Genomic DNA, 25,853 nt, shown 5'->3' on the forward strand with positions numbered 1-25,853 from the left:
CTTCTACCCAATATTACTACAAACACTTGAAGATAGTTATTGTCTCTGTTCCTCCTTCCCAAGCCTTTTCTTCTCTAGGTTTCACAGCCTTGCTTCCTTCAGCTGATCTTCATATGGAAGGATCTTGATACCCTTTCACCATGCTAATCACCCTCCTCTAGACATTCTTCAACTTATCAGTACTTTCTAAACTGTATCACTCAGAACTGATATAATACTCCAGATGTGATATGATCAGGGAAGAGTATAGTGGGATCTCCCTAGTCCTAGGTGCTAAGACTGCATAAGTATTTTTGGCTGCCATTTCATACACTAAAACCCTCAGATATTTTTCATGCAAACTACTATCTAGCAATGTGTTTCCCATCTGATATAAAGTTAACTTTTTGAGCCTGAATTTAAGGCTTCATAATGATCCCCATGAAATCTCATATTGTTAGATTCAGCCCAATATTCTAGCCTGTGTAAATCTTTTGATGATTCTGACTCTGACATTTAACATGGTTAGCTATCCCTCTCAACTCTGTGTCCTCTACAAATTTTTTAAGCATACCATTGGTGGCTTTATTCCAATTTACTGATAAAAATATTAAGCAACAAAGGGCCAGGAACAGATCCCTCAGACCTTCCACCAAAGGCCTCTTTCTGAGTTACATGGAGCCATAAATGACTGCTCTTTGGATCTTGCCAGTCAACCTGTCCTCAATTAGCCATATTATTATATTATCTAACCCATGCCTCTCCATCTTATCTGTAAGAATAGGTAGTGTGAGACGCTTTGTATCTGTTAAATGCTTTGCTAAGATCTAGGCCAACTAAATCTGCAACATTTCTGGCCTCTACTACTCTAGCAATCCTACCAAAAAAAACAAAACAAAATGGAAATGATGATAGTTTGACATTATCTGTTCTTGATGAAGCTATGTTGGCTGATCACTGTTTCCCTTTCTAGATGTTTCCTAATTGTCCCTTAATAATAGGTTTTAGAATTTTGTCAGGAATCTAAGTCATGATCGTTGACCTATAGTTTTTATTACTTCATTCTCTCTCCCTCTTTTTTGAAAACTAGATCAAGATTTATCTTTTTGCAGCTCTTTGGCACTCTATATTTATTTATGATCTTTCAATGCTTCCTGACAACAGCTCAGGAATCACAGGAGTTAGGTCTTTCTGTATCATAGGATGCAACTCTTCTGGGTCTAGAGACTTGAACTTATCCCACATAGGTGTTCTCTTGCTATCTCTTCATATCAGCTTGCATATCAGTTCCCTATTGGCCACTTCTGTTCTATTCTTTCCAATCCAAAGTTCATTTTGCTTGGCAGTGAAATAAGAACCAAAATAAGAATGGTACAGCTTTGCTTTCCAGCTTGAAGATTCAAGATTGCCTCTCTTGGAGGACACACTTGAGGCTGGTAATTTTATCCCGAATTAGTAATGGCCAGTCTACTTCTCTTTCTGGGAAGTGGCATCTAATGGGCTCATTGACTCTGAAGCTGTGCTTCCAGGGAAAGGGAAGAGCACAGAAAAGGGGACTGTGCTACTTGAGAAGCCCACAGGAAATGCAGGGCCCAATGGAAAGCTGAGAAATCATTAAGAAGTTGGCAGACTTTCTAGTTCAGAGCATGTTCAGAGGCAATAGGTGGATTAAGCTGCCATTGGTTTCTACCTGGTGGTATAACCTCTTTCTATGTGGTATGACTTTCAGGGATGACAAGGTCTTCTATTCTCTACCTACATACCATACCATAAATTCTATAAGTATGACTCCAATACTTTGGCTTTAGCTAAAAAGGTTCTTTGTCCATTTCTCAAAATACAAATATCCCTTGGTAAGGTAATCTATAAGGTAAGAGTTCTTAAGTTTTTCGTTTTTATTTTTTATGTCATTCCCCCCTTTGGCTGCCTAGCGAAGCCTATGGAATCCTTCTCAGAATAATGTTTTTAAATAAAGTAAAATACACAGGGTTACAAAGTAAACAGATTATATTGACAAAAAGGTGTAATATTTTCCATCCCAAGTTTACAAATTACCTGAAACTATACAGGTACCCTCAAGTCCATAGACTCTAGATTAAGAGCCCTTGCTACTTATTCATTTGTATGAATGAATTTTATTACAATCTAGAACCAGGAGATTTTAGAAATGGAAGGCACTGTGGAGATCATCTAGTCATTTCTTAGAGAAGGAAACTTGGTTCTAGATAGGACAAATGACCTACATGAAATAACACACAGGATAACTGGTAAAACTAACACTGGAAACCCTGACTTCTGACTCATCAGCTAGCTGTTTTTCTACTACATGTCATTTCCTCCATGTCAGAATTCCCTCACTAAGGGAGCAGATGACTTGAGGGTCAAAACCAAACTTCCCCTACATTACAGTTTTATCTAGGGGCATCTCCTACCCAAGAGACATGGCTCAGAATGTGTATCTGGGAAGGTAATCAGAAAGAATGAGATGGAAGGAGCAGAAGAGTTAATTCAGCATAAACAAAACCAAGTATCACCTAGGAATTATTTCATCTATAATGAAAATAGTTGAGAATTCAGAGGCAGGATTAGTCAGACATAGCAGCAGTAGCCTAGAAAATGTTATTTGTTCTTCATTCTCAAAGAGGACCATGACATCAGGAAGGTGATGCCACAACTTGCAAGTGAATTGGATTTAAGTGAGGGAGGGCTGTGCAAAGTCACTAACCTCACATTGTCCTCCAGAGCCATCTGGGTTCAGCGGCAAGATATAGATCAGGACGACTGGAGATGGCCCTGAATGAGCCTAGGAGAATGGTCCTACCATGGATGCAGAGGATAGGTCCCATCCTTGCAGAAAGTCCAACCTGCATCTTTGCAGGGATTGGAGGAATGGCTTTTGGAGGTAGGGTGCCATAATGGCAGAGCCCTAGGCATGGTAATTCAGGGTTAAATGAAGGAATGAGATTGCACTGAAGTTGGGTGGGACATTTTTCAAACCCTCCTCCACCCTCAGTCAATCATTCAAACTTTCATTAAATATTTACTATGTGTAAGGAGAAGAAAATGTCAAATCATTCCAGTATCTTTACCAAGAAAATTCTAAATGGGATCATTGAAGAGTTGGACATGACTGAACAACAATAACATGGAGAAGGCACATGTAATATAACATGCTAATGGAAGAAGCATACAAATACCTACGATATAGGGGGATTAAGATTAGTGAAAAGAAGAGATCCAGGCAAACTGATATGGGGAATTCCAGGAAGGCTTCATGGAAGAGGTAGTACCTGAGTTAAACCTTTGAAGAAGGGAAAAATTTAAACCAAAAAACAATGAGGGGGGAATCCAGTCCACTGATGGGAATCACTTGAGAGGAATGAGGAGGGGGGCAGGGGGAGAGAGATTGTGAGAGAGAGAGAGAGAGAGAGAGAGAGAGAGAGAGAGAGAGAGAGGGAGAGGGAGAGAGAGAGGGAGGGAGGGAGAGGGATAATGGAGTCTAGAGAACAAGCCAATTTGCTTGCTATATCAAGTACTTGAGAGGCAGTAGTGAGACAGAGTTGCTGGGACAGTTTATTTGCTAGGAAATGAGAAAGCACTGGAGGTTTTTGATTGGGGGCAAGGAAGGGAAAGGGAAGAAAATAAGCATTTCTATAGCATCTACTATGTGCCAGGCACTGTGCTAAGCTCTTACCCACATTTTGCGGTTGAAGAACTAGGATCACACAGCTTATAAGTGTCTGAGGCTGGATTTGTAATCCTGACTCCAGGCCTAGTGCTCTGTCCATCGTGCTGTCTAGCTGCCTAGCTAGAATGGAGGAGGGACGTGATCACAGCGGCATGTTAGAAAGATTATTTCAGCACACAGTGTGAAAGGAGAAAGGAGAAGTGAGGGCCAGAACAAGGGTGGTTGCAGTGGGAATTGAGAGGAGGGATTGGATGTGAACAATATTATGGACCAGATGTGGCAATTGATTGAATTTGTTACGGGAGAGAGAAAGAAGAAACAAAAATGATTCTGAGGTTACAAGTCTGGTGGAATGGGGCAAGAGTGCTGCTATCAATAGAAATAAACCTATGGGTGTTGGGGAAAAGATGATGAGTTCAGTTTTAGACATGCTGAGTCTGAGGTGCTGCTGGGACATTTGGGTGGAGATTTCCAGTAGGCAGTTGACAATGGGGGACTTTAGCTCTGAGGAGCAGTTGGAGGTGGAGATGTAAATTTGGGTGTCATCTGCACAGAGGCAATAATTGAAGCCACAGGAGTGGAGAAGATCACCAAGGGAGAAGCTGTAGAACAAATACAGTGTGGAGTCCTTATAGGCCTAACTCTTTCACCAAAACTACAAATCCTAGTTGACACTGCTTGGACTCTGTGAGCCAAACAGAGATTGGGAGGGAACCTGAGAACCCTATGTGCCTGATTGAGGAAGGAGTAGGAAAAATACAGTTCTGGCTCCTGGAAAAGGCTAAATTGGTGCCTCACCCTGAGTGAAAAGCAGAGAAGTAGTAACTGCTATACAGGGAAGGTGTTTCCTGGGAATAGGGTGTAGGATTTGGAATGAGTTCTAAGGGAGTGGGATTTTATCAGAGTGGGTATTCTTCTTCCTGGAACTCTGAGGACCATGGGTGGTGGATAAGTTTCTGCTGGTTTGATTACAAGTTGCTTATGGTGTTTTGTAAGAAATTCAGAGCCTGTTACTCCTTCACCCAATCGTAAATGGAGGTGCTAGGGAACTGCTACTTAGTTTCTTAGGCTCTGTGGGGACAGATCTGTTCCTTCTAGTGGCAGTTTTTCATATTCAGGTGTTTACCCTGCCTCTCTCTCTTCCTTGTTCCGGCCTCTGAAACCTCCCTCATTCTTGTACTTCTTCCCAGACAGTGACAAAGTAGATGGGGATTCACAAAGTGTCCTGAACACTTCCAGTTATTGTGGTGGAATCAGGAAACATTGGTTCTAGTTTCTGCTCTGGAAGATGCCTTGGACAAGGCATTTCCCCTTGGGCCCTCTTTTCTTATCTTTAAATAGGGGTGTTGGACTAAAACACAGGTTTCCAAACTAATTTGACCTACCATCCCCCTTTTAAAAAATTACTCTGTGCCCCCCTAGAAATCTACTTTCTTACCTTTAATTTTTTTTTGGTTGAAATTTGCACCATTTCAAAAAATATAATTTTTTTTAAAAAAATGACGCATCTTAAATTTAATAATTTATTGTAAATTTGTGCATTTTTTCCTTCATTAAATTTTGATGATGCTATATTGCATGATGTAACCATATAGTAAACAAGTCATTGCAGGCAGATATTCCTGCCAATGCATGCTGGACTTCGTGACAATGTGCAACAGGCTCGCCTGCCAACACTTGCTTGTTAAGACCTGTCAGAGGACTTGACCACTGACCAGTTATAACTTGTATTTTGTGTGTTTACTTGGAAAATAATGTAATCATTATGACTCTGTTATACAATAGATGACACATGTATGAATGGGTTTTCAAAATTTCTTCTCTTCTTTCCTTATGCTTCCACTGCCACCTTATTTTTATTCAATACCCCTCAATTGCACCTGAGGGTAATACCACCCCCCTGGATCATTCCAGTGCCCCCAGGGGGCAGTATCACCCACTTTGGGGACCTATGGACTAGAAGAATTCTAAGATTCCTCCCAGAAAGGCAGGAGGCCTGGACTTTGAATAAAGAGATCTGGGTTTGAATCCAGGCTCCAACTCTTGCTAGCTGAATGATCCTGGATAAATCACTTAACTTGCATGATCCTTTTTCTTCCTCTATAGAATGGGAGTAACAATAAGTGCATCATAGCATTGTTGTGAGGAAAAGACTTTTGAAATCTAAAAGCATTATATGACTATGAGTTATTATGTTGGGTTTTCACAGCATTTTTCAGTTTCTCTCTTTGATCAGCGAAAAAAGGAAAAGATATGACCCATGGCTGGGGAGGGACTACTCTTCTGGGAAAGACCAAGATTCTAGAGCAAGAAAGGATAGCTATTTTCTAATCTTAGCTTTGCCACTAATTTGGTCAAGTCACTTACCCAGATTTCCTTACTCCCAACTGAGAATGATGTTCAATTTACCATCTTTATTCATGTAGAGAATTCATTCCACTTCTGACCATCATGTCATATCTCATAATTATTCATATCTTGAGTTTTCAACTTGCAATGCAAGTTGAATGCAATGCAAAATCACATGCAGAAATGCATGCATATATAGGATTATATGTATATGTGATTATGGGGCAGCTAGGTAATGCAGTGGATATAATGCCAGACCTGGAGTCAGGAAGACTTCTTGAATTCAGTTCTGGCTTTAGACACTTACTAGCTATGTGACCCTGAACAAGTCACTTAACCCTGTTTGTCTCAGTTTCCTCATCTGTAAAATGAGCTGGAGAAGGAAAGGGCAAACAACTGGAGTATTCTTGCCAAGAAAACCCCAAATGGAGTAAAGAATAGTCAGACATGGTGGAAATGGCAGACTAATTAGGAATATTCTTTAGATTTTGGAGCATTACAGACACAGCATTGGAGAAAGAGTGTCTGGGTGATAATGATATCTCACATTTTGTGATCAATTTAAGGCTTACAAAATACTTTCCTTATAACCTACCTGTGAACTAGCTGGTACAAGCATTCCTATTCCTATTTTACAGATGAGGGAACTGAGGTACAGAGGTGTTAATGACTTTTCTGGGGTTTCATAGTTGGGAAATAGCAGAAATAGGTTCAAATCCAAGTCTACTGAGTACAAGACCAGCACTCTTTCCATTGTATGTATGTTATTGTGCGGTTTGTGGAAAAGAACAAATGAATGGAAAGGCTACCAGAGGCTGAAGTCAGCAGGGATATTCAGTTCTCCCTCTGTCCTAGACCAGTGACAGCAATTGTGTACAGAATGTGCCTGTGTATAATAATTGTGCTGGGTTTTGTGGGGTCCTCCAGTCTAGTCAGAGCTCTGACTGGCCTCTGTCTCTTGTTTCCAGGAATGAGACTGTGCTGCACCAATTCTGCTGTCCAGCTGCTGATGCCGAACAGAAGCCTGCATCTTCAGACCTGGCCTCCCAAAGGTGGGAATTTGGATGTCTGTCTCTTCCTTTTACCATGTTTGGGTATTCCTTTGGACCTTTCCTGTCTTCTTTCCTACCTGATCAAACCTTTCACTTCACATTCATATTCCTTTCTTCTGGTCAATTTTCATCCAATTTCTTATTTTTCCCTCTTTTCTTCATTTTGTTTTCAAGTCACTTAACCTCTGTTTGCCTCAGTTTCCTCAAATAGGGATATTAGCAGCACTACCTCCTGGGGCTGTTGTGAGGATCAAATGAGATAGTACTTGTAAAACTCTTAGCCCAATGCCTCACAAATACTTGTTTCTTTCCCCTCTTCCTAGCCCTTTGGGGAGTAGACAGCTTACCCCTCTTCATTCTAAAAATGCCATATAGAATGCAATAATTTTTAAAATGTGAATTAAATTAAAACTAATAAAGTTTAGTTTTAAAGAATTTTATACCTTTCAGAGAATTGGAAATAGCCTGAAGGGGTTTGAAAAACCAAGTGTAGGGAATTATGATGGTAGACCTTTGCTCTCTGACGGACGAATGCATAAAGTCTAAATTGGGCTTTTTTCCCTAAGGAAGAATGTATACCTATACTCCTTAGATACCTGTGTTCTGAGAGGACCTGACATCTTCCCTTTAGGTCCCCTCATCACTCTGTTCTGAGCCTTCTTCCCTTGTTTTTCCTTTCCCTGGAGAAAGACCAGAAGGCTGGTAAGGAACAGTACTCCAGGCTCTCATCCTAGAGCACATTTGGTGTTTCTGTCTTGATTCTTAGGATTTAGAACTTGAAGGGAGCATCCAGTTCAAAACCCCTCCCCACCCACCACTGTACAGATGAAGAGCTGAGGTCCAGAGAATAAAGTGATTTGCTCAGGATCACACAGTCAGCAAGTAGCAGAGCTCAGGTTTGAACTCATAACCTCTGTTTAAAAATTCTGTGGTCTTACTCCTCCTGTATTTTGCTTTTTTCCATGTTTCTCCCCTCTCTCCCACCCCTGTATCACATAACATTCCAACACCTCTCCAGTCTCATGCTGTCTCCCTACCTCATCCCTGAAAGCCTCTTCCTGCTCCTCTCTAGCTTAGACATAGTGGGTAAAGGATGGGCCAGGCTGCTGGTACTTTTGGCAAGAGGTGGGAATGTGATTGACTTCAAACTCCAGAGAAGACAGGTAACTGATTTGGGCTGGAGAGGCTATGGAATGAGGCTTTTTCTTGGAGGTGGGTTTGTCATGGGGTCTGGGACCCCCAACATATTAGGGGATCTTGTCCCATGATTTGATATGTATTTGTGGGAAATTTACCATCTTGGCTCCCATGAAGACTGCCATTTGCCTTTCACCTTGAGGGGATATCAGCTAGGTTTGGGGCCTCTCGAGAGGGAAGTGTTTTTCTCTGATTTGGTGTTGGTTTTGTCAGGGGCCTGAAAGCCCTCCCTTCCCTATCCCCTCCCCCTAATCCAATGAGGGGTGTTATGACTTGTCCCCAGGTTGGTCCAGGGCTCTTGCTCTCTATCCATTTCTGTTTCCAGGCTTTTCCTAGATCTTGTTGTCCTGTCTGTCTGTTTGTCTGGCTTGTAGCTTTCCACTGTGTCTGTCTGTCTATCTATGTTATCAGGCCCTCTGATTCTCCGAGAGGATCCTGCCTCTTTGTTATCTTGTCTTGCTGTCTTACAGAACCTGTATCAGTCTGTTTGCTTCTTGACTTCTCAAGGGGGATCCTACTTTATTGTAATGATATTGTCTTCCATAAGATTTGCATCCTCCTTTGCCCCTTAAATCCCAAGACCTTGGGATGGGGCATGGGCTGCCCTTAGTTCTTCTCTTCAACCAGAGGAGACTATCCTTGGGGAAACTCCAAGGAACTACTGGCTATTAACTTCTCTCAACCCTCTCCTCAATACCTTGTGTTTGGTATAAGGGGAGGTGCTAGGACTAGGGATGGAACAGAATTGCTAACTCACATCAGATGGGTTGGACTCAACTCCCCCCCCCCCCCAATGGATCCTAAGAGTAAAATCTCTTTGTAAATCCACCTGATTCCCTCCAGTTTAGCCAGGCTCCAAGCACAGTAAGGACCCCCAATGCTGTCTCTAGGATAAGCCACTTGGGTATCCTAGTGACTCAGAGAGAAGTCCAGAAAAAGTTAATTACATCTCAACATGGTCTCCTGGATGGTTCTAGGTAGGATAAGGTAATTGGGTCTCAGCTTTTGGCCAGTCAGATCTCCCTTTAGCTTGATCAGATTATCGAAAAAGATAATGACATTTCTCCCCAGCTTATGTGCTGAGGAAGAAGGGAGGACAAAGGGCTTTGGGAGAATAGGAATAGATCTGATCAGAGGAGGTTTGTCACCCCACTTCTAGCTCTACTTGTGATCCCGTGCCTGGCTCTCTGTTTTAATGAGGGCAGCCTTCATGTGACTTCATCCTGTATGCCTGGTTTTAGCCAATTGGACTGTCTAGGGGAAAGCTGTCAGAGCTGGTTTGTATTATCTCCTCAATCCCACCCTCCAAATGTGGGGCTGAGCAGAGTATCTTTAATTAAGCTATCTGGGTGCTGCTAGTGTGGCTTGTCACTCTAAGCCGATTACTTGGCCCTGGGATTAATCAAGTGTGTAAAGGGAGGAATGCTTCAGCCAGCTGAGGACTTAGCCCTGGTGGCCCAGCTTCCATTCTCCAGGGGGGCCCAGGAGAACCCTTGCCAGACCAGCTGATAGAAGGAGAAAAGCTTGATGCTTGTGAAGGAGAGTCTGCGAAAAGGAAATATTTTTCTTTTTGGGACAGAGAATGAGGAATTAGGAGGGAATAATATTGGTTCTTTTCTGGTAGAGAATGAGAGGCACAGAAAGAACTCAAGTTAAGCCAGTAGGAAGGGAAGGACGTCACATAGGGTGAGCATCAGGGGCCAGAGAGGTGGGAAACAGTTTACAGGGCCAGGTCAGCAACCTCAGAGCATGTGGAGCCGACCCCTCCCGCGCCAAGCCACTAGGGAGAATTTCCAGGGCCTTGAACCAGGGCTGCTCCCTCTGACCCTTGGAAAAGGTCAGAAAGGAGGGCCCTTGACCTTGGCAATTTAGTCATGGCAACGCTTCATCGTGAGGTTGAGGGGGGTGGGGCAGTGATAATGGTGCTGTATTCACTGTCCTATTATTTGGACCCAGAGAGCAGTAGAAAGAAGTTTGCCTCCATATGTGCTTAAGAGTATAAGCTAACCCAAGCCTGACTTGCCCTTCCCCATCTCCTTTTCCCCAGCTAATGGTAGGACTTTATTCTGGGGAACTGAATAGGCCACTAATTGCAGCCCTACTTTCCATCCCTCTGGCTCCCCTCCTCACTCCTCACTCCCCATCTCTCCGTGACATGCCAAACAATGACCCAGGAGCTGGCTAGGCGCCTCTCAGCAGTGAACAGAATTGCAGTCCATTTGTCTCCGTGGGTGGCAACGGGGGCCCCGATGAGGGAGATTGGTTTCTATTAGAGTAATGAGAGGAGGTTGCTGCTGGGATGAAGCCAGAAGCAGCAGCTGCTTTTCTGGAAGGGGAGGCTCCAGGTCCATGGGGGTCTCTCCAGTTTCCTGAGGGGGGCTTCAGGACCAGGAAAGAAAAGGTGCTGTTAAGAGAAGGTCCCCGGGGAATTTGGAGCAAGGTTTGGGAGGCTTCTGCAGTACTCAAACCTCAGAATCAGGCAAAAGTATTCCAGAGCAAAATCAAATGCCTATAGCCCCATGAGCCATGAATTCCCCCTTGACCTTCATTCTTGGGAATACTTCCTTCCCATCAATCCTGACATCCATTTCCTTGAAGCTAGAAAAATGTTCACTGGGGGGCTCAAGAGAAATTTTTGCAAACATTTAAAATTCTTTGAACCTTAGCCAATCTTTCCATTCTCCTAAAACCTAGCAAAATGTTTAAGTTTCAATCATTTAAATTAAAAACAATTTATTATTCAGGGCCCTGTGCTGGCAAGGTGCTGTGCCAGGCATTGGAGATCCAAAGGTAATGAATAGTCCCTTACCCCGAAGGAACTCACATTCTTTTGGAGATATAACACGGAGACAGAAGAGTAAATACAATATTATTTGAAAAGGGGAAGAATGCTAAAAAATGACAACAACAAACAGGGAGTTCAACAAAAGGCTTCCAAATGTAGGGTTCTAAGAGGCATGGATGTTGAAGGAGTGTATGACAGGCCTTGGGGAAAGCTTGTGCAAAGACTTGGAGGTGGGAGATAGAGTATAGAGTTCAACTGCAAGCGGGGCAGTTTGACTGGAATGTAGAACATCAAAAGGGATAAGGACTAGATCTTCAATTTTGTTGGTATGGGGAGTCCCTAGGAGAGGAATCTCTTTACCAACAATGGTCAGCACCTCTTCTGCATCTTTAAGTCTTAGAGAGCGGTCTAGGACACTGAGAAGTGACTTGCCTAGAGTCACACAACCAGTTTGTGTCAGAGTTGGAACTTGAACCCAGGTCTTTCTGGTTTTTGAAGATGCCTCAAAATGTAAATGGAAGTAACTTGAAACAAGTCTAAAAGAGTAGGCTGGCACCCTAGTATGAAAGGCTTTAAATGACAAGCTGAGTTGATGTTCTCTCTTAGAGTTAATAGGGAGCCATTGATGGTTAGTTTGTGATGACTTCATTTGGGGTCTAGAGCCACTTCATCCTTAGCCATCACTATACTGACCAGCCCTTTGTTCTGTTATGGCCAGAGGAGATAGAGTTGAGTATGTTTGGTAGAGACTGCTTTCCAATGAAGGCAGCTGAGCTAGGACTCCTGGGTAATTGTGTTAATTTGGGGTGGGGAGAGACCAGGAATGAGTTCCTGGTTGGTAGGGCAGAGAAAATATTTCCCCTCTTCCTGATCGTCTCTGAGTGGGGTTGCTGATATTAGGACTGAGGTATGATCAATACAGCCTGGCCAGTGTTTACTCAGCGATTATGGAGCAATTAAATTCTCAATCAATGCCGTTTAAACTTCAAGCAGGCAAGTTCTCCAGGCCTCCTGGGCCTGCTCCATTAGTCACAGCTCTGGCTTAGCAGCTGCTGGGATCCTTTGGCTTGGAGCTGGGTATGTATCACTTCTTTTTCTTCTCATCCTTCCCTGCTGTTCAATGCTTAGCAGGGAGGGGTCCTTCTATTAAGCAAGTTGGATGAATTTCCAAGATGCTACTGGGCAAATTATGGGGATTCAGGCCAATGTAGCTCAGGTTTCCTTGTAGGCCATGGACCCTTGTTTCAATCCACCCCACTCCATTTCTTGGCCTCTCTTGCTGTTGTGAAGGGGTGAGGTCAAAGGGGAAATACTCTTATTCCCATCAGGCGAAGTTCTCTGGAACCCCATATCTTGAAATCCAGGACAAGCAGCCATTAAGTAAGTAGGGAATAATAGTAGATGACTTTTATAGAGCTCTTTAAGATTTGTAAAACACTATATATTGTTATTCCATTTGAGCTTCACAACAAATCTGAAATGAATGGTACCAGTCTCTTCACTTTACAGATGGGGAAAACGGGGTAGATATGTGGTTTGCCTCAGGTACAGCAAGTATATAAGCCAACATTCAAATGTACTTCCTGACTCTAAGGCCCAATGATCCATACAGACCTAAACCACATGACACCTTGTTAATCTAGTTTGGAAATACATATATAAATGTATATATGTAGGTATGTATGCCTATATGTATAGGTCTCTTCTTAGAACTTGTTTCTTTTATCTCGGAGTCTTTTTGCCACAAGCATATAATTCCACCAGAGTTTCTGTCCATTCTGTGAGAGAGAGAGAAGTATTTTACCTCAGTTCTAGAGGCTTCTTCCCCTCTACCAATCCTTGCTTAAAAATTTCCTCATCCTCAGCCCATGAACAGTGATGGAGATCCCTTTAGCTTTTAACAAACCTGTTAGGCTGTTTACAATTTCAACACATACATGCAATACTTTAAACCAAAGAGTTTGCTGGAACTTTAATGAAAAAAAAAGTCAACAAGTTGGTTTTGAAGACTTTGACATTATTTAATTTAAATTATTTTAGGAGGCAAAGAAGATAAGAAAGACATGTTATTTTACAGCTTGTAATGGTTACTTACAAAATTCTGGTTAACACTTCCAGGGTATAATGTATGGCGTATCACTGAGCTCTAAGTGAATACTGGTCTGTGCCTCCTTAGTGATGAAAGAAATCTGGAGGTGATAGACCTTGTGTGTAACAAGGTCAATGGAAGAAAAATACATGTTTGGATTTGTTTGAGACATGAATTCCTCCTCATTTCACCCTTGGCTTTTGTCTGAAGGTAGAAGCATATAGGGCGTTGGGAAATGTACTTTCTTTGACAAGTTTGTTTATTTGTTGGGAAGTATGGCCTGAAAACATACTGCATGTATATATATATATATATATATACCAGTAACAACAACAAAAAAGAGGTTTTAACTTATTTCATTGTGACTAGAAAATATAGTTTTACATGTCAGTAAGAGGGATTTAAAAACAAGAAAATCTGTCTTTCAGGTTCATTAGCTTCCTTTGGTAGTGATTTTAAAACTAAGATTGACAGGTGGGAGTATAGTTGGTCTTTGAGGTGGGGGGAATGGACTAAATTTCCTTAACATTCTTGTGTTTCTACGAGTTTTGCATACCTTTGCCTATTTCCTACATACGCTTGTCTCTCGTGTTGGGAGAGGAAGGAATGATGACTTTATCTGGGGGCATTTGTGCCAACAGGGAACTAGGGGTGTGTGAGGTCAGGAGAGGCAATGGCATTAGAACATTAGAATGGATTTGGGCGATTGGAGGTTGTAGGAATGGAACAGATGGGAGAATGGCAGTCATATCCAAGGGCAAGAGAACCAGGCAGGCCATACTTCTCCCTCCCTAATCTGTGTTCTCAGGCAACTTCTGTTTTGTGGGACATGGCCACTTTCTGTATACACAACAGTTTGGATTCAGCACGCTGGGTTCCCTTTAGGTTCCAAAGGCCACAAGAGTACATGGGTTGATTCTATAGACCCAAATATTGGAATGAGGATTCTCTGGCAGAGTCTTGTTCATTTGTTACTGTTGGATTCATGATGGGAAGGGAAGGGAATAAGCATTTATTAGGCATCTACTATATGCCAGACACTGTGCTAAACCCTTTACAAATATTATCTCATTCAATCCTTATAACAATTCTGGGAGACATGCTACTACAGTTTACAACATTTTACAGTTGAGGAAACTGAGTCTGACAAAGCATTAGTAACTTGCCTAAGGTTATACAGTTAGTAAGGGACTGAGGTAGGATTTGAATTCACGGCTGCCTGATTCCAGGCCCAGTGCTCTATCCATTGTATTACATAGCTAGTGGGGTCCCCCCCACACTGGCCAATCCTCTCCCCACCCCATGGGCAATGTGAATAAGTTAAGAATAAAAGGTCTACAGGCTACCAAAAGCCTTTAGATGGAGAATGGAAATGATTGGAAGTGTCTCCAATCCTGGAAATACTTTATAATCATGATTACCATCATCTTTACCCGAGAGTGCCTACTGGTTTCTAGTGTCCCATTACTGGAGGTCTTCAAGTATAGACTGACCAGTCACTTACCAAAAGTGCTGTAGGGGACTCCTCTATAGATACAAGTTAATCAAGATGACATTCGAAGTCCCACCTAACTTGAAGATTGTGTAATTCTGCACTTGACATTGTAGAAAGGAATATAGAAAGAATTTCTATATCGTAGACCACCCCTGATAAAGATGATGACATGGAGAATGGACAGAGAGCAGTGACAAAACCAGTAAGTCTGTTTCCATTGTACACCTGACAAGGTCCTGTGGTGGAATGGTGTTTGGTCTGCCAGTCTTTTCTTGTTTCTTTTGCTATTTGGTGGATTGGAAGAGGGCAGTTAACCCTGCAAGATGATGTCAGAGATGCTTAATTCAATCAGTCAGCCCTAGGTTGGGCATCTATTTTATATGCTAGATGTAGTGGAAAGATGATGAAGAGGAAACCATGTGACCTTAGACATGTCAATTAACCTATGTGGGTCCTAGTTTCCTTATCTATAAAATGGAAATATTTTAATCTAATTTAAAAATACTGCCCAACTCACAGGGTTATGACAAGGATTAAGTTAAAATGCTTTGTGTAGGCAAAGTGCTATATAATAATTACATTATAATATAATTATAAATACATGTATTTATAATTATATTATAATATTATGATCTATATTCTGTTATTATTGAGTTATTATTATTATCATACTTATGAAATTATTCCATAGAAAAGAGACTACAGCTCTCCTTTAATTTATTAGCACTTTAGTAGTAAAAAGGTTTGGAGTACAGAACTGCTGATTTTCATAGAATAGGAGTCAGTGCCCAAGATACTCTAAAGAGAGCCCTAACTAGCAAGCTTCACAAGATGTGTCCTGAATAGAAAGCACAAAACCTGCCTTTAAATGGACTTGAGAAAGAACTCATTTGCAGGGAGTAGGCTGGCAGAGACCCTGAAAAATAAGGTTCTATTGAGGCAAAGACTCTGGGATACTATTCCATTTGAGAGAAATAGAGATGTTGGGGCACTGCCACTCCCACTCTTCCAGGCAGAGACATCAGGGCAATAAGAGATTGTCACAGGGGATGAGATGGGGAGTCAGGCCAGGAAAGAACTCTCTTGGGGTGCTTCTGCTAGGAAGTTGGCAGGTGAGGAAATGCACCATCTGGCATCTTCTTATTTTAACTAATATCCTTGCTAACTTGTTGCTAACTGTAATTGTTGCTGTATTGGGGCAGAATACAGGCTTCCTCTAAATTTTAGTGACCTGGACGAAGCCTCAATTGGCCTGCCCTAGTTACGGCTTTGAATCTAAGGATAGAGGCTCACACAAATTTCCTGGGCTAATATCCTCATTCCTATGTACCTCACAAGTGGTCCTGGCCTCAATACGTGGCCATTCAGCATCTTACTTCATCCTTGGCTTTTCTTATAACAAGTTCCATTCCTTTTTCTCATTAACAGCTGGTTCCTTTCCTGTCCCTCCCACCAAATCCCAATCTTTGGGTCATGTGTCCAAGCCTGACTCATTTTGATGTATGATACTCTTCCCCTCCACAGGACGTTTCCATTGGAGGCACGCACAACTTTATAATATCACACACACAATACTATGCGGTCATATTTATGTAGAACTTGGTCTGAAATTCTCTCTTGACATGAAGAACCCAGGTAGATTATGGGGATTTTCTCACTTTTTTGCTTAAAAGTCCTGACCTGGGAAACCTGGGAAAATGCATGCATGATACTACACAGCCCCAAACACCCTGAGACTTACTCCCTACTCACAAGCATGCAATTCACAATATTAAAAAGAAGAAAAGAAAGCAAAAATCCTTAAATAGGCAGATTGATACAGTAGACAGAAAACTGACTCTTAGAGTTGAAGAATTTGGGTTCAAATCCCAGCTTTGATGCTATGACACAAATTGCTTAGCCCCCTGAGCCTGTTTCCCCATCTATAAAATGGGCGGGAGGTATGTGTTGTACTCCATTGTCTCTGAGGTCCTTTCTAGCTTTAGAGCTTATAATTCTATGGTCTATTAGTTCTCACCCAATAGTTCCCAAGTCTAAGAGAATCCATAGAGTCACTCACAGAACTGAATATGAAAGCTTCCCCTTGAAGACGCCCTTCACTCCTCCTGCCCTGGCATGACCTACTGGTCAAATGGAATGGCTAGTGCATACTCCCTCTCTCTTTTTCTTTGCTTCTCTACTTCTCTCTCTCCCAGGAGGAGATCAAAGATTTCTAGGTCTAGATGAATGCCAGTTTCTTTGGTGTGGATATTTCCATGGGGCAGGTTTCAAGACTTTCATAACTTATTAGTTAGTTTTATGAGTTGTTGTAGCCAAATATGCATCAGCTACTGGGCAGCATTCTAGTGGTCAGCCTCACCATACTCCTAATTTACTCACTGTACTCACTGGGCTCCTAATTTAGGCCTTTCCAGTTTGATTGGACCTAGCAGAATATGTTTTCTATTATCATAGATATGAAGAACCAAAGGCCCAGAGTTACCTCCTGTCAGATGAGACTTGGGAAGAGGATTTTTGTAGAGAAATAAGTGTCTTGCCCATATACAGTTACCACCACTAGCAAAGAGAGGATTGATTCTTTACAGGACATAGCTAAAAGGTCAGTGCTGGAATGGATGTATCAATCAGTCTCCTTCAACTCCCACATGGGTTCAAGAAAGCATGAGGCCACTGGAGAATTTGACAAGAGGTCAAGATTTCAGTATGACCCTGTCCCCTCAGTTGTTCCCAGAGAAAGGACACCCACTTGGTCATTCTATTTTATACTTTACAAGCATCTGGAGCAGAGTAGGCTCCCTAATGACAGAAGCTAAGAAAGCACTTGGCCAGACCCAAGACAATTATAGTGACTGTGGAGAGAAACAAAGTAGCTAGGATTTAGAGCAGACTGGAATAGGCTAAGTATCAGGAAACCACATCAGATCAAAGTGAAGTTGATGGGATTGGCCAGGTATGAATTCCACCAGCCTCAGGGACTTTTTGGGGTAGGATTGGCCTTTGCAGTCTCTGCTCTCCACCCCCATCCAGGAGCAGAAATGAGTGACTTAGTGATTCATGTTCATGAGCTACTATAAGATCTTTCTGTCTTATGCCTTTTCCATGAAATGTGAAATAAAGATTTTCTCACATCTATGACTCATGCTATATATTGAGTGCCTGTGAGGGAGTTGAGGACCCACATTCGGGGAATTTAGACACAAACTTTGTTGAGTGTACTCTAAGGTTGGTAAGGATGTGAGAGAGAGCCAAGGAAAGGCTCTTGGGGAAGGGGTCATCCTCAAGTGTAAACACAGTCGATGTGAACTAAGTTTCTGGTGGAGTTGATCCTTGGGTCACAGGAGTACCAGCTATGGCATGGTCATATGTGTGGGCTGAGCATGAGCTCTAAACCCTGTAACTAAAGGTTTTCAGCAGTATGGAAAGAGGCTTTATAAAGTCAGCATTATTAGAGTGGAAAGCCCCCTACATTGACTAAGGCCTTTGAGGTAAGTTTAAGTGCTGGGGGAGAAAGTACCTAGACCTAGCCCTGGCCTCGGGGGAAGATATGACTTCATGAAGGCCAACAGGGTCTCACAGCTCATTTGTCATCCTTGACACAGCAAACAGGAAAGCACCCAGTTGTTTACACGTGGCCTAGGGTTCACCTTGGCTCTAAGGAAGCGACAGCCTCTCTTGGTGGGAGGCACTCACAGAAACGGCAGATTTTCAGCTGCTCAAAAAAAACCCAACTCCATTCATATCACAGAGTGTTGTTGGTTTAAAAAGCTCAGCGTTCAAAAGAGAAAGATTCTGGGAACAGAAGGACTAATTTGGGGAAGACATCAAAGGAACTACAGGCCTAGATGAATGCCAACTTATCAGGGTGTAATAGACTAGAAGAAAAGATTTCCAGCCATTGCAGCTAGAGAAAAATGATTTCACTGAGCACTGGGCTTCACAGAGTAGGACTAGATTGGATTAAGAGCAGGACCACTTTATAAGCAAAATCTTCTTGCCAGTGGGAGATGAGGCCAGGAGCTCTAATGAGAGCAGGAGGGAGAGAAAACTGTGGGATTTAGTCCAGACTTGGGAAGTTGGGGGAACAGAGACTGCCCTTGCCCTTTTTCTAGAAAGGTACCCTGGGCTGGAGTCTAGGGGACCTTTTCCCATGTCTAACATCTTATAGTAATCAGCACTCTGGATGGAAGTCTAGATCCCCGAATTCTCAAACTGGGGGTTCATTATGAGATAATTCCCAAGGTTGGACCTGCTCAGGAAATTCCCATTTCTTAGGCTAAAATCCTGGATTGCAGGATGCTCAGGTTTGGGCTTGTTAGAGAGGAAACCCTTGGGAACTCTCATCACTTGGCCACATAATTTCTCTCTTCATGGCTGCCATGTCACACTGTGGCTTCTCCAAAGCTAATATCAGGAACTCGACTTTGTCCAAGATCTTTTATCAGACCCTGTGGGTGACAAAATGCCTCCATCTGCCATGTGCTTTTTCCCCAGTCATGAATGGCTCCTGAGGACTGACTTTCATCAGTCCCCATCTGCTGTACTCTCAGAATCCCTGCAGAAGAAAAGCAGAAAGGGAGAAGAGAGGAACGAGTCTATCTGCTCCCTTCTATTGGCCAGCAAAAAAGAGGTGATACCTCCAAAAACAGTCTATCTTACAACAGTGAGAGCCAATCAGTTCATCTTGAGAAAAGCTCCAGTGACTGAAACTTAATTAGATGTCTTTAGAGCTCTCAACAAGATGCCACTGAGTATGCCATCCTCTCAGTAGGGAGATGCTTTTAAAAGTCCCAAAGGCTCACTGCCCTGTTACCTCATCAAGGATCTCCCTTGAAATATGGTCCTTATAAAAGTTGGAAGGAAGTCTTTGGCTTTCTCTTTGGACCACAGCAAGTGGGTAAGAGAGCTGAGGACTTAGTGATATGGTAATGATACATCTGACAGGAAAGACACTAGTGTAATAGACACTAACAGAAGTCTGGTCATATTTTCAGCTTTTTTTGGCCTGGATCTTATAATTTTTTTTTAGCTCTACTCTCTTTCATTCTACAAATCTGGCTGGTTTGCATTTTTCTACTGTCATTCCTTTAACAAATTTTATTGGTATTTTATGTTCAAATCACCTTCATCTCTCAATAAATCCATCTTTCCTCCATCTCCCAGAGAGCCATCTCAAATATAGAGTGAGGTTTCTCAGTGTGAGGCAAAATACTGAAGACCATCCAAGGCTTTTAGGATAAGCTAGAGGAAACACACACACACACAACACACACACACACACAAGTAACCAGAAATTATATTCCTATGGACAAAGCCAACACATGTAGTATGGAGTATCATGTGTTACTTATAAGAGTCAATAAGAGACATCTTGAGCATCTACTCTCCTCTGCTCTACCCTTCTCTAAAGGAGACTTTAATTCCTGCCAGAAGGGGAAGCAGGAGATTGAGGACCAGTGTCTGGCTACTCTGGGCTCCTCAGAGGGAGGTGGTGCTGGGCTAGAGAGATATCTATCTGCTTCCTTAAATATCACTAGTCTCTCCCACACTTGCCAACTTTGGCTCCACACTGGTCTCCATCAATGAGGAGACAGTTCCATATCAAAAGTTTAGGGGCTCAGGTTACACTTGAAGGAATATAAAAAGAAGAGGAAAGGAAAAAAAGGAGAAAAAATCAGTTCAGTAAAATTAACACATGCGGTATTATATGCAATGTCATCTACCACACCCATAGTCAAAGGAGGGGCCTTCTCATGGCTCTTCTTTGTCACTTCCCCTGTTTTTCACAAGATGAGACCATCTTGTGCTAGTTCTGAGCTCGTGGTAGCATGAATTCTTACAGGGAGGCTTTCTCTATCTGGGACTTACTCTCATGTCCCTTCGTGCCCCAATCTACTTTGGTCTGTCCTAGAATCCCTAAACTCTATTCTCTCATTCAGATACGATCAATTTCATAGAATTACAAGATTTCAGAGTTGGGAAGAATTCCAAAAGACATCCAATTAAAACTCACAGCTGAAAAAAGATTCCCTCAACAAGATATATGACAAGTGATCATTTGGCTTTTGCTTAGAAACTTCAAGGGAGGAAGAACCTCTGAAGGCAGACCTGAGACCCATTGACACCTGAAATTAGCTTTGAAAGAAGCTAACAGTTCTAGGAGGTGGAGGGGGAAAGGGAATGTAGTCTCAAGATAGGGGAAAGCTTGTATGAAAGCACACAGTTGAAGATAGATTGTCAAGTTCAGGGAACAGCTAGCAGGTCAGTTTGGCTGGAAAATAAGATGCATGAAGGAAAATAATGTGAGACAAGACTAGAAAGATATGTAATGAGTATCTCACTCAATTAATTTAGTTCAACGTAGGGTCCAGTATTTAGCTTATGCTCCTCATTCAATGCTTTCTCTCACAACAAACCAGTCAAGAACCTTAACTCATATAGCAAGGTATTTATCTGAGACAGAATAGGAAGGCAAAATAATAAGGGGAGAGGATCAAGCAGTAGAATCATTTTTTAGGCCCCAAATAGAGATGGGTATAGTTCCCCTCCTCCTTTGCCTCAGATTCTGTCAGGGAAAGGGAGTCCATTTCTAGAAAGTTCACATATGGGAATAAGGAAACTCTCCTGGGGAGAGGGGAAAGATTTAGTCATTTCACATCTCCTCTTATCTTGGTCTTGGTAACCAGGGGATGAAAGCTACCTCTCTTCATAGTTGCTCTGATACAAGGTACTGCTTATTTCTTCTCTGTGGAGTCTAGCTTCCAGCTTCTATGATGTCAAGCTATTCCAAACAAGCTCTTTGACTTTGGCCACTCTGGCCTTCTCTTGTTGACAGTGTTGGATGGTGCCAGTCTAGAATCACCCATATGACTCTCCTTCTTTCTCTTAGTCTCCAAACACCATAACAATATGTCCGGCTCCCAAGCACACATCTCTTGGAGTTGCAGTTCTGGGAACTCCAAGTATCATGGAAAACATAGAATAAAAAACATGAAAACATAGACAAAGGCAATTCAATGTTCCCTTAGGTTGGTGACTTTCCACGGCCCTCCCTCACTTAAATCCAATTCACTTGCAAGTCATGGCATCATCTTCCTGATGTCATGATCCTCTTTGAGAACAAAGGACAAACAACAACAACAATGGTACAGTTAGTTTGGAATCAGGTTGTGAAAGGTTTTAAATGAGACACTGAATACTAGGGAGCTGTTTACAGGGTATCTTAGGAACAATAGAAGATGCTGAAGATTTTTGACTGTGGGAATAGTTTGGTTAGATCTGTGCCCTAAGAAGATCATTTTGGACCCTGTGTATGAGATGGATTGAAAAGTGGAAGGAGTGGAAGCAGGAATACCAGTGTGGATGCTATTTCCTATGAGAAGCAACAGGGGCCATGTAGAGAGAGTGCGTGCTTGGGAAACATATTGTTAGGATAGAATTGTCAAGGCTTGGAAAATGATTCAAGAAAGGGGGGGGGTGAGGTTGTATGAAAGAAAGAAGAGTCAAAGATGACTCAGATTCTGAATCTGAATAACTGTAATGATGGAGACACTCTCAACAGAAAAAAAGGAAATATGAAGGAGAGACAGGTTTAGAGTAGCAGGTTAGTTCTTTTTGGACAGGTTACAGTTTGAATTTTCAAAAGGACATTCAGGTAAAGATGTCCAGAAGGAAGCTGGGGATGCAGAACTAGAATTCAGGAAGAGATTAGTAGGTATAGATGATCATTGAGATCATAGAACTGATGAGGTCACCAAGGAAGAGGATATAAAGAAAAAGATCCTTGAGAGACACCAATGCTTGGCGGGGGGGTGGCAGTTGGTGAATGATAGTCCAGCAAAGGAGACTGATAAGGAACAGTGAGATAGTTAGAAGAAGGACCAGGAGAAAGAGCAATATCACAGGGCCAAGCTATTAGAGAGTATCTAAAAGGAGAGGAATGACCAATAGTGTAAAAAAACTACAGAGGTCAAGTAAGATAAGGACTAAGAAAAAGTTATCAGATTTAGCAATTAAGAAGTTGTTGATGACTGTAGAGAAAGCAAGTTTATGTAGGCAGAAACCCAACAACAAAAGGTTGATAAATGAGGGTGATGCATGTACTCAAAGAGTTTAGTGTAGAAATATATTAATAGCGACACAGGCAGGGGCAGAGATACAGGAAAGAAGGGTTTTAAGAGAAGAAGAAGGTAAGAGCAAAAGCAAACTCCAGTGTTGGAGTAGATTAAAAGGAAAGAAGTAGAATAAAAACATGTGATCAGGAACAGGGCAAGGGCAAAAAAGTGGGGCAATAGAGTGAAAACAGATTACTTCAATTATAGATCACTAATGTTAAACTCATTGCTCTTTAATTACTATCTTCTTTGTAAAGAGATGGGTGGAGGGCAAATAGGACAGAGTACAAGAGGATACAATGGAGGAAAACACATAAATAAGAACCATAAATCCTGAATATAAATGGGATAGATTCACCCATAACATGGAAAAGTATAACAGAATGGAATGGAAAGCAGAATCCAGCAATATGTTATTTATAAGAAATATTCTTGAAACATAAAGATTCACACACAAAGTTAAAATAAAGGGCCAGAGCAAAGTCAGTTACAATAAAAACAAATTCAAAAAAGCAATCATAATCTCAGGCTTCATGATAGTAAAGTCAGAAATGATTAAAAGAGATGAATGACTAAAAGAGATTAACTTACACTTAACTTACAGATGCAATATATAATACATCAATATAAATACTTATTACATATGCAACAAAAGACATAACATCTAAATACTTAAAGGAAAAGTTAATGGAGTTACAAGGCAAAAGAGACAGTAAAACAATAATATTGTGAAGCTTCAATGTTAGACCTAAACAAATCTAACAAAAAACTAAAAAAGAAAGAAGTTGAAAACCTGAATAGAATTTAGAAAAAATTAGACATAGTAAATCTCTAGTGATTACTGAATGGGAACAGAATTCATATTTGTGCATACCACCTATATAAAAATTAATATTGTATTAGAGAATAAAAACCTCACAAAAATAAGTGCAAATATTAGATGCATCCATAACTGGGCACAATTCAATGATATTCAATAAAAGACCTTTGAAGAATGGATTAAAAGTTAATTTGGAGAGTAATTTAATCCTAAAGAAACTGGGTCAAGGAACAAAGCATAGAAATAATAAGAATAACAACAATGATACAGCATACCAAAATTTTGGGGATGCAGCTAAAGCAGTGATTAGGGGAAGTTTTGTATCTCTGTCAGGGGTGGGGAACCTGTGAATGTTTTCATCAACAAGAGAGAAAGAAAGAACAGTTCATTGAACTGGGTATGAAACTTTTTTTAAAACCTAGAAAATCAGCAATCAACCCTCCCCACAACTAAATACCAAATTAGAAATTCTGAAAATCAAAGAAGCAAAGTGAAATAAAAAAAAACAAACCCAATAAGAAAACAATGAATTGATAAATAAAAATTAGAGCTGGGTTTTGAAAAAACTACTAAAACCAGAAATAGGTAGTCTGATTTTTTTTTTAAAAAAGCCTTAATACCAAATTGTTGGTACTAAGAATGAAAAAAAGAATTCATAACAATTGAAAATGAAATAAACTATCAGAAATTATTTTCCCATTTATATGGCAACAAGACCTATGATATATATGAGATGAGTGGATATTTGCCAAAAATATAAAATATCTAGATAAATAGAACAAGAAATATTCCAACTTCAGAAAAAGAAATTTAAGAAGCCATAAATGAACTCCCAAAGGGGGGAAAAACCAAGATCAGATGGATTTATAAGTGAATTCTATCAAACATCCAAAGAACAGTTAATTCTACTATTATATAAACTGCAAAAACAGTCAAACACATTCATCCACCCCAGACATCTTGGGACATCTTGCAGTAAAGATGTACCCCCATTTAAATTTCAGTGAAATTCAAGGTTGGAAGGAGCAAAAGAGAAGTCCTTTGGGGTATAAAGGAAGAACTCACACCAGGGGATTGAATAGCTAAATTGTAAATGAATTGGTCCTCAAGGAAAGTGAACTTCTCCATAATACAAATAGTCTTGGTGCCCTTTTCCCCAGCCACTCATCTATAAGGGACCCCAACAGGACTCCAGGAAGCGTAACTGGCTGGTTACTATATATAGGGATTTAGTCCATAATTGATGAAACCATGCTCTGAATCAGTGTGTGCAACAACACAATAAAGAGTTTGGAGTCCAAGCCCAAAATCAGAAAAGGCATTTATTATTCTTTCTCACGAGAAAGGACACCACCCAAGTGGTAGAGGTTGGGAGCGCTTTAATTATATTTTACATTTATTCGGTCTGAATAAATGGGCATGTCCCCCGAACAGAGTACAGGAGAGTACAAAGGACTCAGATGGGCGTCGGTCCTTTTATTGACTTCCCCTTTGAATCTCCCACCAGGCTCTTCACTGGCCAGATACAACGCCCTGACTGCCTACATCATGCCCTCCTCAAATGGCTCGTTTAAGCATGCTGCGTACAAGCCTCTAACCTTTCACCCTAGAGCTTTGATTAGAACTAGTTTTAACCAGTCACCTGACTTACATTCTGCTAAAGCTGAGGGGGGAGGGGAAGGAAGAGGAATACTCTCAACTCTGTGGAAACAAAACTGCTCCCCCCCCCCCCCCCCCCCCGCCATTTCTTACACCAGGAAAAACTGTCAAATAGAAAAGGCTAGACTTCTTCCATGTCATCATAAGAATTCTCCAGAAGAACAGACATCGAGGCCCTGCTCTCCTCCAGTTGCCTTGGCTATGAGTGATTTCTACACACATACCTCAGTTCCTCCAACCTACCTTTGGGGGAGCGAGTTCAGAGGGGACCATACAGACTCATCCAGGATATTTGAGTCTCTTTTATATTTGCTAGGTCACACTGGTGAGGTATTTTACTTAGATACTTTTTCTTGGGTGCTCTATTTTGGCAGGGATTCACTTTTTTTTCTTCTTTTGTTTTAGATTGTAATCAGACAGTCTGTTTCTCAGTTTGTTTCCTTTATAAACCTCATCAGTTCCTTTGATATAACTTTGGCTTTTTTGAATGCTTACATACTAATAGCTGTTGAATTAGTACATATGTTAAAGTATAGGGGCCGATATGAGCGACATGGATGTGGTATCCTAGAGCACTGATGTCTACCATTAAGTCTAGAGCCACACAGAAGACACTTAGTTAAAAGAGT

The 25,853-nt window shown here is 41.4% G+C and overlaps 1 protein-coding gene across 1 annotated transcript in view; it reads left to right on the plus strand.

Moving 5' to 3' along the window:
- IQSEC3 (IQ motif and Sec7 domain ArfGEF 3) overlaps window positions 1-25,853 on the plus strand; it is a 153,658-nt gene that overhangs the window by 44,233 nt on the left and 83,572 nt on the right. Inside the window, exon 2 of the mRNA XM_036758351.1 lies at window positions 6,985-7,068. Coding sequence (XP_036614246.1) covers window positions 6,985-7,068 — 84 coding nt within the window. The remainder of the gene's footprint in view (window positions 1-6,984; window positions 7,069-25,853) is intronic.

This window comes from Trichosurus vulpecula, chromosome 5 (assembly GCF_011100635.1).
Source record: "Trichosurus vulpecula isolate mTriVul1 chromosome 5, mTriVul1.pri, whole genome shotgun sequence".
Lineage (NCBI taxonomy): Eukaryota > Metazoa > Chordata > Mammalia > Diprotodontia > Phalangeridae > Trichosurus > Trichosurus vulpecula.